Genomic DNA, 22,169 nt, shown 5'->3' with positions numbered 1-22,169 from the left:
ACTCCTAACATCTCTCTGAACCACCTTAAGTAATTCTGCTGTTCTGCTCATGATTACACCCATCAAATATTTGCATTCAGTATTYTCCCGCTTACTCATTCTACCAGGCCACTTATTTTACACTGGTTTATCTCTCTCATCCTGGTCTCAGTTACTGACCCAAGGAGACTTGCGCTGCACTCATAGGACCTACGTACTTAGAGAAGCCTTTGATAACAAAGATGAATGAAGTGCCAAAAGTAAAAATCTCAGCAGAGTATTAATGAAATTCATCTTGGAAGACATCATCATCTCATAAGCAGAAAGATTTCCTGGAAGTCATGAATTGAGAATTTTTTCCCCTCTCAACTTGCAATTATTTTTAATGTGTGTTGCCATCAATTTACAAAAAAAAAAAAAAAAGCCACAACAAGCATCAGATAACTAATATGAAACCAAGATAAGATTGAAACTGCCAGGGGAGTAGTTGCATATTGCAGAGGCTCCATTTCACTGTCTGTGAAAAGGAAAACTGTTGGGCTTGTTCATCCTCAGGGTTACATGTGTTTGATGATGTATAGAATACATTTATGTTTCCAGTAAAAACATGCTGATAGGTACACACATATTTGGAGTAAAAAATATTTTGAAAATTACTATAAGAAGAAAGGCTGGATAGCTATGAGTTTTTCTGTAGCAGTGATCTAAATATTTATACCTAAAATTGGACAAAAAGGTAGTAAGTCAAGTTGGAATTTTATGTGGCACTATTATAGTTATTGTTAGAAGCTGTTATGGCTACAGCAGTTCCAGTGCACGTAGTTGCTATTAACTACATAACTCTGATACAGATGAATAAAATAAAAAACAAGGAATATCATGAAAAGATTGTGGTTCTGAATCTTTTTAACTTTTTTGAAGCAATGTAACTTCATGGCGTTCATTCAACATTTCAACAGGAAATATCAGAGTTCATCCTTCTGTTTTTCTTCTGTGTTAAGAACTGAACTGTTGAACTACTTACCCTTCTAGGGACYGGTCCAGAGACCAATCAGGAGATTGATGGTGGCAACGTTCAGGTGATGATGTTCTTAATGTGGAGCTTAACTGATATGAGGTTGTAAGATTCTGGAGTCGAAGCTCCTGTACAGCACGTTCCCTAAATCAAAATTATTTTAGTGTGAGGCTAAGCATTTTACAAAAATGATCAAAATGATCTCATAATCACTATCATCATTTTTTGGGGTCATTTTTTATTTTTAAGAGATGGGATGCTTATAGTGACTCTTTCTGTATTACTCCTGTCCAGATTTTCCTCTAAGTATCCATTATCTCTATTTTCCCTAGAAGACAGAAAGCTAGCCATGCTGGCTGCAGATTAAGCTCTAGAAATTGCAAACATATCCAGGGATGAAGAAACTACATCTAAGGTTATTCATACATCTGCAAGGTAAATCCCGGAAATCAGCAATGACATTAATGTAAAGGTGTTGTTGTTTGTGGTAGTCTGATGCAGTTTGGGCTAGCGAGGCCAGCAGCAAAGCCTACCTAAGTACCCTGAGGCAGATGGATGTTCCAGAGCTCCTGGACTCTCCAATGGGAACATGGTAAAACGTGATTCTGCTCATTTTGACTGTAAGGAGTGGGGGTGAATATTGGTCCAAACATAACTCCTGCATCTAGGTGTAAGGAGGGGAAGCATGTGGGACTGGGTAATATACTGGGAAATTTGGGAGGCGCATACTCACGTTGGATCCTGGTTTCTGGCTGCCAACGGTTTAAATGAGAAGGTAGGYTTGGTTGGACTGGGAAACTACTAGGAAGACTGGCTGCAACAACCCCTGAATTTCAGTGTATAATTCCAGTAAAACCTGAGCAATGGTTCACTCTAAATGAATGGGTGTGTTGGGAGGGTAGCATCAACCTGAGCTGGAAAAATCAGGCTCTCAGCTGCCCAAGACCTTTCAAATGACTATATAACAWGGACTGCGGTTATGGTATTGAACTGAAATGGACTCTGGTGACTTAGCCATTATCACAGACTGACTATGGGGTCAGCCACTGAAGTGGACTACAAAACCTGCAGGACAGGGATCAGATCCAGCACCACCTCAGAGATCTGAATCTACAAGCACCAGCAGCAAGCACCAGTCAGAGGATAACAGTCTYCCACCTAGCTACCAACATCCCACAACCTCGTGCCCGGCGAGGTGACTTGTCTACATTGACTGTTACTCTCAGGGGCCACTATTGCTCTTAAGAGCCTTACTGTGCACGTGCTGTATTGTCTTTAATGGTCAAGACGGTGCTGGCAATGGCAGGAAGTCAGACTGCACCTATTTGTACCCTGTACAGGAAACACCCAGGAGAGTCAGGCTTCCATCCCTAAATGTTCAGCCCAAGTAAGGAAGGTGCAGTACGGGAGGCCTGTACAGGATCTGTGGGACACAGACAAAGTGGTGCAGCTCCTTCTGATACTATCTTTAAGTGGGGGAATTTTAGGGATGCAACTGAATGATTAGAGCCTCAACTAGGCCTTGGTGTGAGGTTAAACTAACTGAACAGGACATAGAAAACTATTGGACACGACATGAGAAATTGCTGTATATGAGAGATAACAGTGTGAGAAGCTGACAAAAGTCACAGCACCATGAGAGATGGCTGGGTTTCACATGTGGTTAAGGAAGAGTTAGGCAAGAAATGGCCAAATCTCACAGAGGGAACTGGMGGGAACTCTTGGGGCATGGAGTCTTACAAGGCCAGCAGTACCTAGGTAACTGCATCAGTAATACCACATAAAGCTGGTATCACTGGGGTAACGGTATCAGAAATACCAAATTCATGTATGGATGTAGCAAAACTGTGACCAACAGGGAAAAGTGATTAGGGGGAGGTTGTTTATTTGGGAGGAGACTGAGGCAGAGAAAGGGAGGTACAAGGACAACAGAAAGGAGGGTCAAGAAAGAGAAAAGGGAATAATAAGGTAGGCAAATTGTGTGAGCGAGACTACCTGGGGGCACCTGTTAGCCAGCCCTGTGCTTGGTCACCACAGCCAGAGCAGGACAATACACCAAACCCATTGTTTCCACATGCGCCAAATGTGCTTCCGCAATCAGGAAGATGGGAGGGATGGGAAGGTGCTTTCCCTGACCGGCAAGGAAGCACCAGGACAGAAGGATCAAGTATCCTCATATCACCATGTTGGTGCTCATTCTAGATCYGACAGCACCAGCAGCTACCCACCACTTCCTAATTTCAGGTCTTATTCCATTTGGCACCAAGACAGCAGTAAATCAATACAGCTAGAGGAGACAGTGTTAGGACAGGGATATCATCTACATGCTTCTTTAAATTGAAGACAAAAAAGCAKTCATGTCTGCTGCTTCATTGTATACTATCACAATACTGACTGTAATGATAGTACTTTTCTGCTCTCTGGCTAATTTTCTAGTTTTCACTTTACCAGTACTAGAAAGAAAGATCGGCTGTAAGAAGCCAATTTGGAGCTTTACTCCCTTTCCATGATAGCAAAAGAGATTTATACCTGCTCTTGTAAAGCAAGAAAAATAAAAAGAAACAGATTTTTTGTAACCTTGTGRGATATTGAGGGGACACTGTTTTGATTTTATGAAAAAGCCAAACCCAAACCTTTAGGCTTTCAGAGACAGCTAAATCTAATGTCAGATTTTTATCTGAGGTACATTTCAGTCTGCACTATCTAGGATTTCTGCATACTGCTTGTGCAACTGTATTGCAGACRTTACAAAATGGGGAGGAGTGGCTGAGAGGGCTGTGCTGCCATGCAGAAGGACCTTGACAAGCTGGAGAACTGGGCAGAGAGAAACCTCATGAGGTTCAGCAAAGGGAATAGAAAAGTCCTGCACCTGGGGAGGAAGAACCCCTCGCACAAGTACATGCTAGGGGCCAATCAGCTGGAAAGCAGCCTTGCAGAGAAGGACCTGGTGGTCCTGGTGGACAAGTGGATCAAGAGCCAAAATGCACCCTCATGGCAAAGGCCAATGGTTTCCTGGGCTGCATCAGGAAGAGTGTTGCCAGCAGGTCAAGGAAAATGATCCTTCCCCTCTCAGCCTTGATGAGGCCATAGCTGGGGTGTTGGGTCCATTTCTGAGCTCCCCAGTACAAAAAAAGACATGGACATACTGGAGTGAGTGTGAAGGGCCACAAAGATGATTAAGAGACTGGAATATCTGTCATACAAGGAGAGGCTGAGAGAGCTGGGACTGTTCAGCCTGGAGAAGAGAAGGCTCAGGGGGATCTCATCAATGTGTATAACTATGTGATGGGAGGGTGTCAAGAAGAGTCTTCTCAGTGGTGCCCAGTGACAGGATGAGAGGCAATGGGCACAAACTGAAACATGGGAAGTTCCACTTGAACAGAAGAAAACACTTCTTCACTGGGAGGGTGGTTKRMMACTGGAACAGGTTGCCCAGAGAGGTTGTGGAGTCCCCATCCTTGATAACATTCAAAACCCCATTTGACATGGACTTGGCAACCTGCTCTAGCTGACCCTGCTTGAGTGGGGGGGGTTGGACCGGATGATTTCCAGAGGTCCCTTCCAACCTCAACTATTCTGTGATTCTGTAAACYGATTTAGAGACTGCATAAGAGAACCTAACATTGYTCTTTCCAAAACAGTTCAGGTACTTATGCTTGTAATTCTCTTGAAGGAGAGGAGTAATTCTTTTCAGGAACGAAAACTGGGGATCTGGTCTCAGAATGAGTCTGTGTGCCAGTACAGTCTTACTCTAATACTTGATTTGCCAACAGATTGTAAACTAAATATTAACRTTACTGCAACTATAAACAGCCACACTAGTAACCAAGTATCCCTAACTAGGTGAAGGGATTAAATATGAGGACTGTTTCAACTTTTTGTCAATGAACATTTGAAGAAGAAACATTTACAGTCCCTACCCAGGAGCACCTGTACACCATAAGATGGATGTACTCACAAAGCAGGAGTAGAGAAACAACAGCCTGAAGATTACATTTCTTTCAAAACAAAGGTGCTCTTGTTATAGCATATAATCTGGCCTACTTTATGCAGCTGAAAAAGTACAAATGATGTCACTTTTAAACTGACTTGCAAATCTAACCCAAAAGTTTAGCAAGCTTTGCCATGACTTCAAGGTAAAGTAGGACGCCATTTGAAATTAAAACATACTGTAATATTTAAGGAATTAATCTTTAAAAGGCTTGACCTCAGGTGTAGAGGTCCCCCTTCAAAACTTTCATCTTTGCTTATGAGAGAACAGAGCATCAACAAAGTAATTTAATACAATTAAAGAGAATTCCTGATTCTCTAAACTGTGCTGTAATCACATCAGCCTGCTTCTTTTAGCCATCTTTTACATACCCAATATAATGCCAGTCACTTTAATATTTTTACCCTTGATACATCTGYGAGGTAGAGAAATCCTGTTATTCCTGTTTCACAGTTAAGGAACTATTTAAGACACCGAGACTACATAGATAAACTAATTAATAAAGCAGGCCAGGGACTGTTTTCTGGCTCTGTGGCCTAATTGTATAAAAACAGCTTGTATATATTGTTAAACTCCCTGCCCGCTCCCCCCCCCCCCAAAAAAAAAGGTGACTTTGTTCATACTGCCATCTGGAAACCATTCCTAGCACCGACTGTGCCCCAAACAGTACCTGTGAGAATGGTGGTTGACACAGACTAAAACTGTTCCAGAGTGTATACTAACGAACTGTACGGACAAGTGCATACCCCTCAAACCAGTGCTCTACCTGGTTTAGTTCACTACTACAGGTGTAGTTGAAGGGTAGTATTCATATTGCAGAAATAGTCATCTATACATTACTTGTTTAACCAACTAGTCACCTAGACTCTCACTGTAAATCAATGAAGACAGACAGACAGTGATTCAACCCATCCTAAATTAGACACTTCCAGAAGGCAGTTTATCTCACTATCTCATCCCTATATAAAGGGAACCTAGACAACTAGTTTTAGACAGCGTGCATAATGATTACACAGCTTAAGTTCAGTGAAATGAGTATCATCCGAGCATACAGAGGATGTGCAACAGAACAAAACCAAATTTTGCTGTTTATCCTTTTAAATAGTCTAAGTCTTAATACTAATATTGCATTTCATCCAAATTAGATGCAGGAAGCGTAATAGAAAAGCATATACTTGCCTTTCAAAGCGCTCAGTTCCCAGCTGTCTTTTGGTGATATCGAGTTCTGACTCTAGCTGAACTGTTGTATTTCTGAGCTGAGTAAAATCTCGACTTTGCACAGCACTGTAAAGTCCATAATTCAATTAGATAGCAATTATAAACCTCCAACTATGTTACCAAACAAAACTATCCAAAATTAAAAGGGCAGCTATACCATGCATGCAAATGATGTTAAAAGCATTTTGTGCGATAAAATATAACTCTACAAGGAAAAGCCTTTTAGGGTATAGTTGAGGAATCAGAAGAAGATTTTCAGCATCTTCTGCTATTAAGGTAACCAAGATACTCCGGCCAGTTGCAAATGCAACTAGATATAAGCAATCTATGTGTATACATATACTGGAAGAAAGAAAAAAAATCCACTACAGCTCAAAAAGCTTCAATATTCTATTGGTCATTTACTCACAGTTCATTTTCTGCTAAAGCAAGCTGTTCCTTGAGAAGCTGAATTTCAGAGTCTCTTTCTTGCTCTGCTATCTGTGATTGCAATTCTTTCTCTCGACTGGACACAAGCAAAGATTCCAGGTTTTTCATAGATGCTCTTTCATTTGTCAGTTGTTTCCTGAGGAGCTCTATTTCAGAATGTGATGACTCACAATCACTCTGCAGCTAAACAAAAATTTTAAATTTTTAAATGTATGCCTATTAAGCCTACCAGCCATCTGTCATGGTACYTTTAAAAAAAGGCTGGGATCGATGACCCAAACTCGTTCTCGCTCCACGATGGTTGATCACTGTTATATTTGACCTCAGGCAAAATCCGCTGTCAGCTTTATTAATTTGTCTAATCTCTCTCATATAGAGATATGACCATAAACATACTCAATACAAGCAGCCACAAACTGCTATGAAATACAAGAATCAATAGACACAGACTCTTTATATGAAAAACACAGATGGAATTATCAGAGAGGAAGAGGGAAGTTTTACATTTTGTTGATGCAAGAAATTGTTGATTAACCAGTTGCTTAGAGGAGATGACACCTGATCTAACAAACCAATATCTGTATCTCCAACAGGGTAATATTACATTTATTTTACTTAAAGGAGCATCAAAAAAAAAAATCTAGTGAGAAGGAAAAGTGAATACATTCCATAACAAAAGATTAAACAACCATATTTCTTGGGGGACCTAAAAAGAAGAATATGTATAAAACCTAGTATGTTCCACTGAAAAAGGGATTCTTTCGTATAGATGCACATAAGGTACAGAAACAAAGAAAAAGAATCTGAGACAGCATGTCAAGAAAATCTGTATCAAGTCAACTGGACAAAGAAACAGAAGCCTGTCTGATTTAATCTTAGCCTAAGTAAACCATATGCCTTTTTTCCTTCATTTTTTCACCTATGAATTCTATTGTGTCCGAGTCATTTTGGATATTGCAAACACTTTTATTTGTATTTTACCTAAAGCTAGCTTGCATTAAGCATGATACTGCTTACCCAAAGATTGTGATAAATCTATAAACTGAGACACCTTAACAAATACTCCAAGTCTCCAGCACACTCCTCAGAATATTCAAAGAATAACAACCATTTGTGTGTCCAAAACAGGAAGACACTGAGAACTCAGATCACAGGCCAGCAGAAGAAAAAGCATCTTTCACTTTCCAAAGCAGCCTCCCAATTATTTGGTTTTACCAAATAAAAAACAAAAGATTTCCCTAGTCCCTAGTCATTTTCCATTAACTGTCAATCAAACATCCCTGGCCTAGAAAGTGTTGATACTCTGATTTTGTACGTCAGGACAAAAGAATACTGAAAACTGGAGATAGCATAAGTTAAAACAAACAGCACTAGAAATACTGAAAGAACAATATTATTTGGCATTAGGTTTAATTTCCACTTCTAAATATGCATATGCTGCAAAAGAAATTCTGGTCATGCAGATCTCTGCAATGGCATAATATGTAAACTAAGAGCCCTAACTGAAGGTTTTACATGGCTGGTGAAAGACTACCAGTCGAAAGGTAGGAAAACACTAGTGAAAATTTCCCAGCTTCAGAACTTTCTCCAAGCTCTCCCTTTGCATTTTCTGTATTTTTCTCTCCTGAAACTGTTGCTTCTCTCCCCCATCCTCAGGAGGCCCCTTCCCTGGTGATCTCACAGAAGGACCCAGGAAGTCTCACAGTCAAATCAGATCTCATGGCAGCTTCAGACAAACGTCATATCCTGCAAATCTTCCCTATCAACCAACTGCCAAGCAGCAAGTTTATCCATAACACACAAAAACAGCATAATGGAATGCTAGAAGCTTGTAAAGGAATAAAAAATTATCTTATCTGAGCTGAAGCAGAGAAGAAACAGTGCAGTGATAGAATCATACTGAAAAGATCTGAAAAATCTGAMAGAGTATGAAAAATTTTTCCAAGTTTATCTGCCTTGATTTTTAAGAAGTTTGCCTATCAAACATTAATTTTATAGTTTTTATAAATATCAAGGTCAACAGAAACTGATTTTCAAGTGAACTTAAGGAGAGACTGTTAAGGACATATTGTTACTTACTTCCAACAGCAGTCAAGCATGTCAAGCTTTGCTAACAAACTRCTCCAGCTATTCTTCTTACTGATAAAAGTGACTGGATCTAAAAACTATGACATATTTTAAGAAAACAACCAGTAACTTTAAGTCCTGAATTTTGAGTGTTCAAAGTGAAACCTCTCAAAGCAGTCAGTTCTTCAGATAGTATACAGTATCCACCCTCCGAGGAATAAGTACTTTAAAAAAAATTAAAATACTATAGATCAATAGGGGTTTCTTTGATTACTTTAGATCCTGAAGTAGTTTTAGATCCCTTAAGTACAACTTTAATATAAAATTGTTTTTAGAATATATTTCACATACCCTTTCTACTTCCTCCACTCTGGAAGTTAACTGCTGGTTYAATAGTTCTTTGCCTGTATCCAATTTAATACAAAGTTCTCGTGTAGATGTGAGATCTGCAAGTATAGAGACTTTCTCCYGCTGTAAGTTTTGAAGCTCTCCTTCCATTTTCAGAAGAGATTTGTTTAAGGTAGAAATCTGAGACTTGTATGCTTTTTCTGTTGTTAAATTCTATAATAAAGCATTGCCAGATAATTAAAATTGTACTGCAAAGAAAATATAAAACTGTTTCCAATATCCTAAAAAAACCTCTATATATCTGTGGTGAATTTGAAAAGACAGCAGTAATTATTCTGAATTAAACTTTAAAATTATTTCTTTAAATAACTCCCACATATAAAATAACTAGAAAACAAGAATTCTTGCTTCTGACGGCAAAATCAGCTTCTGACATTTTCATCTCCCTTCCTAGGATTCTGCTCTCTCTGCAGAGCTAATAAGGTTCTAAATTCCCGCCTTTGGCCCCCTTTTTAGTTTCAGAATAGACCCTCTTATTCTAACAATAAAATAAATTCTTGCATGTAGAAGAGCAACGAATGTCAAGACATTGTCAGTAATACTTGTACTGCTGTCATGCATAAAATCAGGCATGATTAAGAGATGACAGAAATCACACTAAAGAAATTCACAAGCTAGCAGCAGTAGTTCTGACTAGAGGAATTTAGTTTTTTCTGTATTTTACATTAACAAAAACTTTTCAAAAAGCACCTGTCCAGCAACACCTGACTTGCATTTCTGGTCACTTCTAACCTCTTAATTTTCAGTTGGTGGCAGAATGAGTCTGGGAGACTGACAAAAGCTAAGAGAGAGATAAAGCACTGTGACTTCCTTAAAGGATTTCTTAGGAGTAAGATCAAAAAGGGATGATTGTATGGGGAGCATCTCATTAATTCTAGCTTTCTGTGCTGCCAGTGTTCAAGTTTTGGAAACTAAACTCACACCATAAAAAAAAAGCACAAAGAACACAGTGCAGTGCTAAGCATGTACAATACCAATTCTGCATCAAGATAAAACTTTTATATAAAACAAAAATATATAATAAGAACTTTTGCATACAAGATACATGTCTGACATGTAACTCCTATGAACCCAAAGATATTATCCACTTGGACTTCTGACTCAATTTATTGACACAGTTTTCACAAAGAGGCCTCTTTGTTCCTGTACTCAATATCAGGCATGGGGGAAGGAGTTAGGAAGATAAAATCTCTTCCCATTTGAGGCTGGCTGGACAAAATAGAATTATGTACCAGTTCTAGCAGATTCAAAAACTGTCAAAATCTTCAATAAAATCGTCCTGCGCTTCTTTGCTACTGCTATGTTTCCATCCCTTTTCTGAACAGCAGCAGCTCAGTTCTTGATCACATGAGAATACAGTTTTATAACTACAATGTATTTTCAAAGCCATGCTGTGCATTTCACTTCTCTTTCTTCAGATTTTCAAGTAGGAAAAGGATCTGGGGACACCTAAAGCACTGGAAAGAAGGCTGAAAAACTGGAAGCAATAAAAGCAGGGACAGGAACATAACATGTGACAAAACAGTAGGTATGCTCAGGTATGCTGTGGAGTTCTGTGCAGTTATATCTTTGCTCATTCCAAACATGAGAGCAGTTTATTTATTTTTTTTTGAAGTACGGTATTATTTCTAAGGTTTTCTTTTTTTCCTCCAAGTGTGGCTAGTGGAATTCTAGTTATATTATCAACATAAACTACATACAATTCATTTTAGCAACTATCTCTAAAGTAGGAGTAGAAGTGGTATTAAGCCTACCTAATTTTAAACAGTTACAGTCTTAAAACATACCAGACCATTTCTAGTGTGACCTATGGAAATAACGATCTCAACATACTTGCTGCATCTCTATTTCAAGGGATGCAATTCTTTCTTTCAACCTGCGGTTCTCAGACTCTGCACTGATTAGCGCCAGTCTAACAGAGCTACAATCTGCTTCTGCTTGATGGCATTTTGTTTCCCAGCTTTCTCCTTCTTCACAGGCTTTGTGGTAATTCTCCAAAAGCTCGCAGTTCTCTCTCTCCTAAAACATAAAGCTTGTTTGTTTAATGATTTCCAATACGCTTCACTAAATAGGAACATTCATAGGTCTACAAGTATGAGATGGCATTGAATTTTATCTCTCTCTCTATTGAAAACTTTGCCATTTAGCCAAAATATTGAGAGACTCTTCCGGAATCAGTGTTTTGTTCAAGATGGCCACATTTTGATGCTCAAGAGACATCTGTTAAAAATGGCTAAATTAACATAAAAAATGTGAGGTATAGCAATATATTGCAGAAATACTTTATTTGCTATTAATACCATATGGTAATAAAGATGAAAGATTCCCAAATCCCTGTATTATTCACTTGCTCAACTTTTAAGTTTAGTACATATACACACACATGCACAGAGAAAAAAAAACTCAGTGAACTATACTTCCTTATCTGTGCGTTGCAAAAACAGCCAAGAAAATGTGTTCGAACTATTACAATTGTACTTGCAGAACTCAAATAAAGTTTCAGCTAAGAAGCAAAATCTTCCATGAAAATATAGTTAAAATTTCAATCTTTGTTCAAACGATAGTTTTTATTAACAGATTAAATCTACATACTCACTTTAGACATCAGCACACCCTTCAGCCTGACAATATCTTTGTTTGAATCCTGGGCTTTCAGCTTCACATCATCAAGCTCATTCTGGTACTTTGCTAGCTTTTTATGTAGCACCTGTAAAGAAAGATTTGTTTCAAAGGTTAAAGCACAGTTTGTATCTTTACAAAAAGTAGAATTAGTGCATAACTTATACATAACTTATTAGTGCATTAGTGCACAGCTTATGGCTTTATTAACTAGATTTTTAAAGGTTACATGAAATCTAAACCATGTATATTTCTACAAACAAAATTTTGCATTTATCAAAAATATTTACTTTTTCTGACTTGTAAGTAATATTAAGTCTTCTTAAAAAGAAGAAAAAGTAAGTTGGAAAATATAACAGTTAACTCCCCCCAAAAGATGGATCGTCTGTTTAGTAGCTAGGTGGTTGCCCGCTTCAAGGAGCAGGGCTCAGAATCAGCTCCCTCTTTGTTACATGCTGCAACCTCTTAAAAACCCACACTTGAGAAAGCAGAAGACAACTAGAAAACTCAACTAACCAATCAAGCGGTTATCTCCTAATCAGGATAAACAAAGCCACAAGTATTAGGAGAAGGCACACAGAAGTTCTGGCAATTACTGCTTGAGAAACAGAACAAGAAGTGGCGGTGGGGGAGGAAATGGCAGAAAGGCTGGCTTTAACTGCCCTTTTCAAAAACTCTCCCTCACAGAATTACTAAGAGAACGCTCAGCTGCAAGAAGCGATATGCAGGAAAAAATATGGAGGAAACCCCTACTCATGGAGAATATGGAGAAACCCCTGTTCCTGAGTGGAATGATGACCTACTGCAGGCCCTATGCTTAAGTTCTAGCTGCTTGGAAAACACATTGATGGACRAACAATCTGTGTGTATGAGGTGACATTTTAGTTTAAGCATTTTAACCACTGTCATTAGTAACTGTGTACAGATAAATATTAGATAAATATTATATAATGGGTTGTTGTATTATAATTAAATATTTCTTTTCTTTTATCCAAAAGACACTTCAAAGGAAAGTAAATACAACACTGTTAATAAATTTTTGAGCCTTCATAAATACATACTGTGTTAAAATTTGTAAGCTGGTAAATGCTCTGGGCTAGGCACAGTACAATATAAGAARCACCCTCTCCCTCTTTATAGTATTTTTCCATAAAAGCAATGGTTGTAACTGCCACAGTGATTTTTATGTAAAGATTAATTAGCTGATCCTCAAGACAAATATCTGTACCATTACATAAAAATAGCTGGTCCCCTTTATATAYGTGAGCTGACCAATAAGGGTAAATCACAGTATGAAAAATGAGATTAAAACTAGTTTGCAGATTTATTTTTCACATGATAGCCCACAAGTTCTGTGCATCACTTGAACAATACATAGTTTTCCTTTTTAGGCAAGGGTTCTTTATAYAGATATACCTGATTTTCTTGCTTAATATTAGAAAGATGCTCTTGTAACCTGTCATTCTCCTGAACTAATGATTCTCTGCTCTTGTTAGTCTGTGTAAGTTCATCATTGGTTTCTTCTAGCTGTTGATGCAAACTGGTGATATCTTTCTCACAGATACAGAGAGCTTCAGCAGATTTTCTAAGCAGCAAATAATAAATATTTCAGGTATGACAATATTGCCCAACCTAATACAAATGATAGCTTTTCCTGCAGTTAAGTTTTCAAAAAATAAAACAAAGTTATAACATTTTAATATTTTTAGAATAAAAAAACCAAAACTATTCATTAGCACGTTCTATGATTCAATTTTTGAGTTAGTACTTTCACAGATGTCATAAATTAATTAAAATTTTAAAATGTACTTGAAATCTTAGCCTTACTTTGTGGAACGCTCCAACTYGGAAATCAGAATCTTGAAATCTGAAATGTTTTTTTCCTTAAAAAGAAATATATAATTTAAAAAAAATCTTGTTTCTCCGCAGTTAATAAATAGAAACATTTAAATAGGTTTTCCTTCTGTTAACTGTTTTATTTTTCATCTTGATTTAACTATTTAATGCAAAAAGGATTCTCCTTTTCCAAGTTTCATTATGTTTACAGTTGAAAATTCTGATAATCTACTTTGGCAAATAAAGGAACAAGTATTATTAACTTCTGCAAAATATAACCTTTTTTAACATTAAATTTCTTTATCCTTTGTAGTTCTAATGTATTTGTCTCACACTCCCAAAAATAAATATCTTCTATTAGATAAGGCATTATGGCTTTTCTACAATGAATAAACTACCAGGGTCTGGTAGTTTTTAACTGATAAAACAAGAATTCCATCACTGTATTTTCATGAAGAAGCTAGCAAGAAGYGCATCACGTTACTCCACTGCCTTTGGATAAAAATATTAAAAGGCGCATAGACAAGCTGAGGAAATGTCTTTCATTGGTAACAAAAGAAACATTAGAGATAGCTATCTCTTCCCTAAAATGGACACCGTTTTACAATTTTAAATGCAAACTTGATGCTAATGCCAAGATGATTATGGCCCATCCTGCAAGATGCTTTCTTTATGTGACTTTGTTAAAATCAGTGCAAACCCTTAACAACTATACCAGGTAAAATGTACCATATTTAGTTTAGCCTAATCTGACATCCAGAGGACTTAAGCTGAAGTGAAAGATAACATCTCAGAACTATGAACTAAGCAGCTTTACTATATAGTTTGAATTCACACTGTGCAATAAACTGATGCAATTTTCTTAAGTAAACTAGTCCTTAAGGTGAAAAGAATATCATACAAATGCATCTTCAATGACAACAATGACAGTATTGTTTGGCACTCCTTATCTTTAACATAAATGGATCCCAAGAAAGAATTTAGGCTGAATTTTAAGAGAAAAGATTTTATTGGCTACTTTATTTTCCTCGACTTCAGGAAAATAATGAAAGTCTACTCTCTTGAAAAATATTTGAACTTGGACCATACAAAACACCAAACTGAGWTGTTCAACATTGCTCAAACTTAATGCTGTTAAAGTTAAAATAAGTTTTATTGTAGCCTTCAAATTGGAGCAGAACTAGGTCAGCATTGAGCCCTACTGTAGATAACCAACCCAAGACAGGCAGGATAACCAAACAGATCCTTTCGCTATTTATCTTTTGTGATTCCATAATTTGTTTACATGTTGTTTACATGTTATTTACATGTTAGAACATACTTTAACCATCAGGCTTTCTTCAAGAGTAGCAATCTTCTTTTTTCCTTCTTTGACACGGTCTTGCAAAGTTTCTTTTTCTTTATCAAATTGTGTAATTGTTTTCTTCAAAGCACAGATTTCCTCTTCTTGTATAAGACTTTGTTTTGAAAAGTTATCTGGACACAATCAGAAAGGTCTCATTTTTATTAACTCAATTCAACCCATTTGAAATAAAAATTATTTAATATACTTCTGAAGCAAAGAAGATGACAGAAAACATGACAAAAGCTCCCCTTCAAGAAAACACTGAAGCATGTACTTTTTCATAAATGTATAAATAATCCTACTGATATTTACAGAACTGCATTCTTTGTTTCATCAATGCCTTAAATTACTTGACTCAAGAAATCTATCTTTATTTAAACAGCAAATGTTCAGATCATTTTAACACCTGAGAAAGTTATTTTTAACAATAAAGTGTTTAATAAACAGATTTACAATAGACAGAAGCAATGTATAGACTACAGCCTGTAATGATTGACATGAAGAATTAGAGACGGATATCCTGATGTTTGTCTGTTTTTCCTGAGACTGTCCTTGATTCAACTGAACTTCATGCAAAAGTGAATAAAAGTGATTTTTTAATAAAATTCAACACCACTTAAAAAATTTGTAAAGACTTCAGTGTAATTTGTAAAGACATCAGTGTAATTAGGCTTATCTAATGATACTTATTAAGTCCTCGCTTCYAGGAGATAAAACTTTCAAAGTAAAATCACCTATAGCTCTGTTGTTCAGGGACATAATATATAGCATATATTCAAGTTCTATTTTTTCCACAGAACCTCCCCCTATATCAAAGCACAAGATGAAAGGTGCTCAAACTTCCAGCTCATATTTTTGGATGTATGGCTCTAGAATCTGCTAATAGAGTGTTCAAACCTTACTCTAAAGAAAATTCTAAGAAGCAAGGGTGTGTTATCACAATTTTACAGAGAAGGAACAGAGGCACAAAGACCAGTGCAAAACACTATCTGATAATTTTAGATGCCCAAATCAAGGACCTAAATTTTCAGGATACAGAACGTGTTCAAGAAAAATAACAATTGATTGCTGCCACAGCTGTAAGTGATCAACATTTCTGAAAAATCAAAGTTTTATAGCAGACACTCCAAAAATAGGTCATATATATAGTAAGTGACCAATTCTTAAAAGTCTGGTTGTGCATCATCCAAAAATTCTATAGTGCAATAGTATATACAGCAATAGTATAAAATACTGCATAGTAACATTTAACAACTTTAACAGTGAGTGTGCTTTCTCTTTCCGCAATTACCTGCTTTATTTATTGTACTTTCAGCTAAGGAGAAAATCTTACAGACAAGCTTGCTTCACTAGACAAGACTGGTTTGCTCCCTACAAGATTATGTAAAAGTTGCAGCAATAGAAAAACACCATGATAGTGCAACTAAAGACAATACTTTAAGTTAAAAAACACAGGGGTTTATTTATTTATTAAGTAGTATAGACAACTTGAAGTCTGGCAATTCCCTACTTCTTAGTGTTTATCTCTGGTAAATTACTTAATTTGCGTGAAAAGCAAAAAACAGGATTTGAATTCCCATCATACACCTTTGACCTAGAAGACAAATGGTCATCAGGACTAAACTGTCATTCTCTCTGTGGACAAGCCCTGGAAACAGTCACCTTGCCAAGTTTAAATTTTTTTGCTGACAAGAGAAGATAAGATGAGACTTGGGAATCCTGAGTTCCATTTCAGACTCCAAAAGGCAAAAGGTTCTCTAGCAGGCACAAACACTTTCCTTCCATCTTCTCCAACTCTKCCTCTCTAAAGAGTACCAATAGCTGCTCATCCTTTCTTTCTGCTTGGTCATCCTCAAATCTTACAGTTTCTCATCCCAGTGCCTTTCCCTACCAGTCCTAAATTCTTAATTCACATTTTCTGTCTCAGTCTCTCCTTTTACTTGCAATCTTTCTACTACTGCTCCTACTTCCAGCTTTACTGTCCAAGTCCTAAATTCTTTGCGTGTGTAGCTGCTCTCAGATTCTAGTCACTGTGTATTTCCAATGGCTCTAAGTCCTACCCACCATCTCTGGACTAGTCATCCAACTTCAAGGATCTTTCCAGTCTCTTTAACCACTAGCTCTCCTCATTGGATGTCTCCAATTCCTTTTCATTCCCTCCCCTCATTTTATTAATTTTCAGTCTCTGATTTCTTGCATAGCCCCAGCTTTCCCTGGCTCTTCATTCACATACTGTTTCTGTCTTCACTGACTCCCAATCTCACTGTTTCGTATTTACAGCTTCCTTGGACAAACAATCCTCCTTTTTGCAATTCTTTTTCCAGACAGCATCCCTGTTCTTCACTTGTCCCTTGGCTCTTCATTAATTTCACTTCTCCTACCTACTCCACCAGGATGAAGCTGCCCCAACCAAACTGTAATCTCAGTATCCTTTCCTTATAAATCCTGCAGTTAAAATCTCCCAACTTTCTTAACTCAGGACACTCTCCCTCCACACCTAAGTTGCAGTTATCCTTCAGATCAACATCTTCCTCTATTATCCCTGTGATGATAGGACAAGGGAGAGCACAAGAATGAGAGACTCCATTAATTTCAAGATTCTTTGCCTGGACTTGTCTCATAACTATAAAAAATCCTGTGAATTCTGGACTGCAACATGCTTCAATCAGATGATATGAGACCTCAGATGCCAAATTCAGCATTCAATAACTGTAATTTTTCTGAGGCTTAAAATACTCTTAATTTGGACACATTTCCTGTGAATGATTAAAAGTGTACAATAACACAGAGACTACCATGCCCTATCAAACATTAAGTCCCCACTTCACCATACAGGGGTTCTAGGACTTCTTAACAAAATATGTGCATTTTAATGTGGACAAAACATCTTTTTCTCTAGCATTCTCAGGAGTGGCTTAAACACCTTAGCTAAAACACTAAAAAAAAATTAAGTTCACTTTGAATGAAGTGTTTATTCATTTGAATGAAATGTTTCAATCCAAATCACTGAAGTTTCAAAGTTGTAAGTAATGGAAAACAAGGTATGTTCATAGCATAAGGCAACTCTAACATTAGTTTTCACTAGTTACAGGTTAGCTTTATTTTCCCTTCACAAATTCACTTCTGCATTTCAATTTGGGAACAAATTATGTTGACTGCATCTACAGAAAAGTTGTATTTTTGGAAGTGGTAAAATATTCCTTAGCACACTACAAATAATTCCAGTATCAACCTCCTTTACTCTAATATAAAAAAGCTGCAACACATGATGTAGGATATATACTCAAAAGGATGCTTTCTTGATTGCAACCTCATCATTTATGTATGCTGAGAGGTGTTACCAACACCGTAGTGGACCATAGATGTAACTGATATGCTCAAACACTGCACATAGGTATCAACAGATATTGTTCAGCTGACAGTATGAGTGGTCACTAAAATTTATAAGAGATTTATTATGTCATTTTAAAATGCAAAAACCTTCCAATACTGRAAGAAAACAGAAGTTTTGCCCTTTAACAGTTAAAATTGTCAAAAACATTTATATTTGCATTAAACCTGTTTTTATTCAGCCCACAAGAAATGAAGGAAAAAAAGCAATAATATACCAATTAGTTTAATGAATTTTATTAAAACAATTGTATCTGTCACTCACCAATTTTTTCATCCAAAAGCATAATTTTCTCTTGGGTAAGTTGTAATTCGTATTTTTTCTTAGCAAGGCTTTGCTGAGTCTCCAAAAGACTCTGTTCTGTCTTTTCTTTCAATAAACTGGAAAAGCAAAAGTATTAAACAGAATTGAGCCATTCACATATGCCTTTACTTTTTGGTATWTCACTAAAACTGCAAAAGTTAAGAAAAAGCAAGATTCTTCAGTATACTTTATACTATTTGGGATATTATATTAGTGTTTAACCTTAATGCCTCCATATTAAAGCTTGAATATTCCTGCAAAGAATCACAAAAAAAGTAAGATTTGKTTTTTTGGTCCACCTGTTCTAAACTTATCAAAAAATAATTAAAATAAAAAGTCTCTACTTGGGACATACATTGGAATGCTCGACCTGTTTCAAGTTATGCCTGAGGTGTGTGTTCGAACCATGTAGCAATGTTAATGCCTCCTCAAACCGTTTAAGAAAACGAAGAGAAATATTAACATGGTGTTGGGGGAGAAGAAAAGTTATTTTACTAGCAGCAATTTATCCTCAAGAAAACAATTTTTACAGTGTTCATAAAGATAAGAACTTGTTAGAAAGCAGCAATAACTTAGAACTGGATTTCTCAAAGGAGTTCATGTTATTTTAGAAATCATAGCATCTTTAATGAAGCACTGTGGGCCAGCACCATTAGGATTCACAATATCACGCTCTAGCATCCAGCTTTCCTGCCAATCAAAGTCCAACAAAAAACTACAACAGCCATGAAACAACTACATCAGTCACTTGTAAGGAAACAGAGGATTAGAAGAATATTTGCTTGAGTTATATTTAAGGAAATTAAAGAAAAAAAGCCTCGGGATCTTCTCTTGCAAACTGGTCACTCTCYAGCCCATAGATGCTTCTGTGACCTAGTCCTCTTCTCTCTGCACAAATTTCACAAACGCTTGATCTTCACCTCCACTAAGTAAATTCTGATGTTTATCTTGCACTCACTGACCTTCTTCCCTAAAGGCTTCACTTGAGTCTAGTCCTACTGCGTGTTCCTAAYGATGGTTAGGAGCACCAACTCAGCAGCAGGCCATAAACCTTATGTGAAGCTTCAATTTAGTTTCCTCCTCCTGAAAAAATTCTGAGACTGAGAAAAGGATGTTTGAAACTAACTAAACATGTGACCTATTAGTTTATGTATGTTTGCTTGCTTCTATAAAACAAACAAAAATACTGAAAACAATTTATTAAAAAAAAAGTTCAATGTCTACTCAATTACATCAAAAAACATCAAGCTTCACAACCTGTAACAGAAAGCTCCTAAACCTATGTTGGAGTGAATTTTACTTTTTCACTGAAGGTTTTTTTCAGCATGCCTTGAATATCAACAAACCAAGAAAATTTTACATGTAAATAAAGCATAAGGAAAGCAAGTTCATTTGAAAAAGTAGGATGGCTTATAAGAACAACCATTACCAATTCCTTTTGCTTTGACCTAAATAACAGTTATGAAAACCAACAAACTCATGTTATTCATTAAACTAAAGTAATTGTATACCTTTACTTACCCAAGTGAAACACATTCAACTTTCTGTCGGCTCAATTCAGTTTCAGAGTCCAGTGTTCTTCTTGCCAATGTTTTCATCTCCGTTTCCAGAGAATCTACAGTCTCTTTCATTAGCGCCAGTTTGGACATTTGTTCTAACCTTTCACTGTCTAGCTATAAATATAATTAAACATTAAAAGTTGCAAAAAGCTGATTTCTACAAAGCATTTCTCTTACTAATTCAACTTCTACTCTATTTTTAACACAAATGTTTTACCGAGGGAGAGATCTCCAGGTATCTCCCTTACTCAGGGCCTGATTCAAAGCCTAATGAAGGTATCTGACAAAGAACTGAAATGTGGTTCCCACTTTCCCTTCAAGTACAGTCAATTGCCTGTCTTTCAGATCTCTAGGAATATTTTGGTTTATTAATGCAAATTTGTAATTATGCCCAAGTACAAAAAAGTTTGGCATTCATCAACATTAAAAGCTTTCAGTGAGGACAGAAGACACTATTATGGTTGTAAGAAGGGAGAAATCACAGTTCAGGATACAGCACTACAAATGATAGATTGAGGCCTCTACTAAGTCATATAGCTATGCTGGTACCTGAATAGAGAAATTACTGTAAAACAATTACATAAAGCACCATATGGTCAAATTACCACCATAAAGCCTGTAAGTTTGTACCTAGAACAAAGAACTGCTCCAGAAACTCGTTTGTACTCAGGAAAAGCTATATTAAAATTTAGATTAAAAAAAAGCGGCATTTGATTTGATAACTCTTTCAAATCAGCTCTTCCAAGGTTAAAAAAAAGTTTCATCTCAYCCCTCAGCTTATTTACTGATTCTTTCTGTACCAAATTCTGTGTTATTATAATCAAAGGTCAGACCACTTAAGAGCAAACCAATAAGCCTCGGGCATGCAGTAACTTTCTCAGTATTAAGTGCAATAAATTGAATACTGAAGTATTGCCCTCAAAGGATACCAAATAAACTGAAGACAGAAAACAATGTAGTTAAAACAGGACTATTCCCAAAATACACTACACACCATATGTGAAGCATGTGATTAAAGCTAATTTACTGTTCAGAGTACTCAGAACTATTTAAGCCTACAATGTATTCTTCATTATGGATGCAGACAGTTTAATATTATAATCCTTGGAACTACTTTTTTAAGCTTGGTAGTATTTAACAGGTTGAAGGGGAAAGACAAATATGATCAGAATTTATAGCCACAGGATCTAGGAGAAAGAGACACTACAAAAATCACTGTTTATCTATTTAAAATCAAGTTCTAGAGACTGCTATACACTTAAGATTTATATACATTTTATTAATATTTTTATTTTCTATTTGAGGGCCTTATATTAGCCAAAAATTGCACCTATAAGTAACTTAAACCATATTAACTTAAAAAGGACTTGTCAGAGCAGTATAATTACAGATCTGGCCTTAACAATACAGGATCATAAAATAATTCAGGTTGGAAGGCACCTCAGGAGGTCTCTAGTCCAACCTCCTGCTCAAAGCAGGGCCAGCTCTGAGGTCTGACCCGGTTGCTCATGGCTTAATCCAGTTGGGTCTTGAAAACCTGCAAGGATGGAGACTGCTCAGCCTCCCTTGGCAATCTGCTCCATTGCTCGTCTGCTGCATGAGGAAAAAGTGTTTCCTGGTATCCAGCTTGAACCCTTCTTACTTCAATTTATGCCACTTGTTGCTCATCCCTCCACCACGCACCRCTGAAGAGCTTGCCTCTGTCTTCTTGACAGACTGGTACTGGCAGGTGGCTCTTAGATACCCCTGTAATCACCTCTTCTCTAGGCTGTACAAGCCCAGTTCTCCCAGCTTCTTCTCACAGGGCAAGGGCTCCAGCCCCTACCACGTTAGGGGCCCTCCACTGAATTCACTCCCATTTGGCAATGTCTTTTTTGTACTGGGGGCAGCAAAACTGAATGCAGTATTCTAGGTGTGGTCTAACGAGTACTGAGAAAAGGGGGACAATCACTTCTCTTACCAGCCTCCAGGTAGAATATGATCCATACCACTAACCCTCTGAGCCCGAC

The 22,169-nt window shown here is 37.0% G+C and overlaps 1 protein-coding gene across 1 annotated transcript in view; it reads right to left on the bottom strand.

The window, feature by feature from the left end:
- TSGA10 (testis specific 10) overlaps positions 1 to 22,169 on the bottom strand; it is a 34,422-nt gene that overhangs the window by 1,428 nt on the left and 10,825 nt on the right. Inside the window, exons 9-19 of the mRNA XM_026065939.1 lie at positions 20,123 to 20,274; positions 18,563 to 18,678; positions 14,884 to 15,038; positions 13,554 to 13,609; positions 13,143 to 13,311; positions 11,704 to 11,814; positions 10,941 to 11,126; positions 9,051 to 9,260; positions 6,613 to 6,815; positions 6,165 to 6,269; positions 1,004 to 1,138 (exon numbers count right to left, since the gene is read on the bottom strand). Coding sequence (XP_025921724.1) covers positions 1,004 to 1,138; positions 6,165 to 6,269; positions 6,613 to 6,815; positions 9,051 to 9,260; positions 10,941 to 11,126; positions 11,704 to 11,814; positions 13,143 to 13,311; positions 13,554 to 13,609; positions 14,884 to 15,038; positions 18,563 to 18,678; positions 20,123 to 20,274 — 1,598 coding nt within the window. The remainder of the gene's footprint in view (positions 1 to 1,003; positions 1,139 to 6,164; positions 6,270 to 6,612; positions 6,816 to 9,050; positions 9,261 to 10,940; positions 11,127 to 11,703; positions 11,815 to 13,142; positions 13,312 to 13,553; positions 13,610 to 14,883; positions 15,039 to 18,562; positions 18,679 to 20,122; positions 20,275 to 22,169) is intronic.

The sequence above is a fragment of the Apteryx rowi genome, unplaced genomic scaffold (genome assembly GCF_003343035.1).
Source record: "Apteryx rowi isolate R43461 unplaced genomic scaffold, aptRow1 scaffold_103, whole genome shotgun sequence".
NCBI lineage: Eukaryota > Metazoa > Chordata > Aves > Apterygiformes > Apterygidae > Apteryx > Apteryx rowi.
The sequence above is the reverse complement of the archived record's forward strand: the minus strand, read 5'-3'. Positions and strand labels throughout refer to the sequence as shown.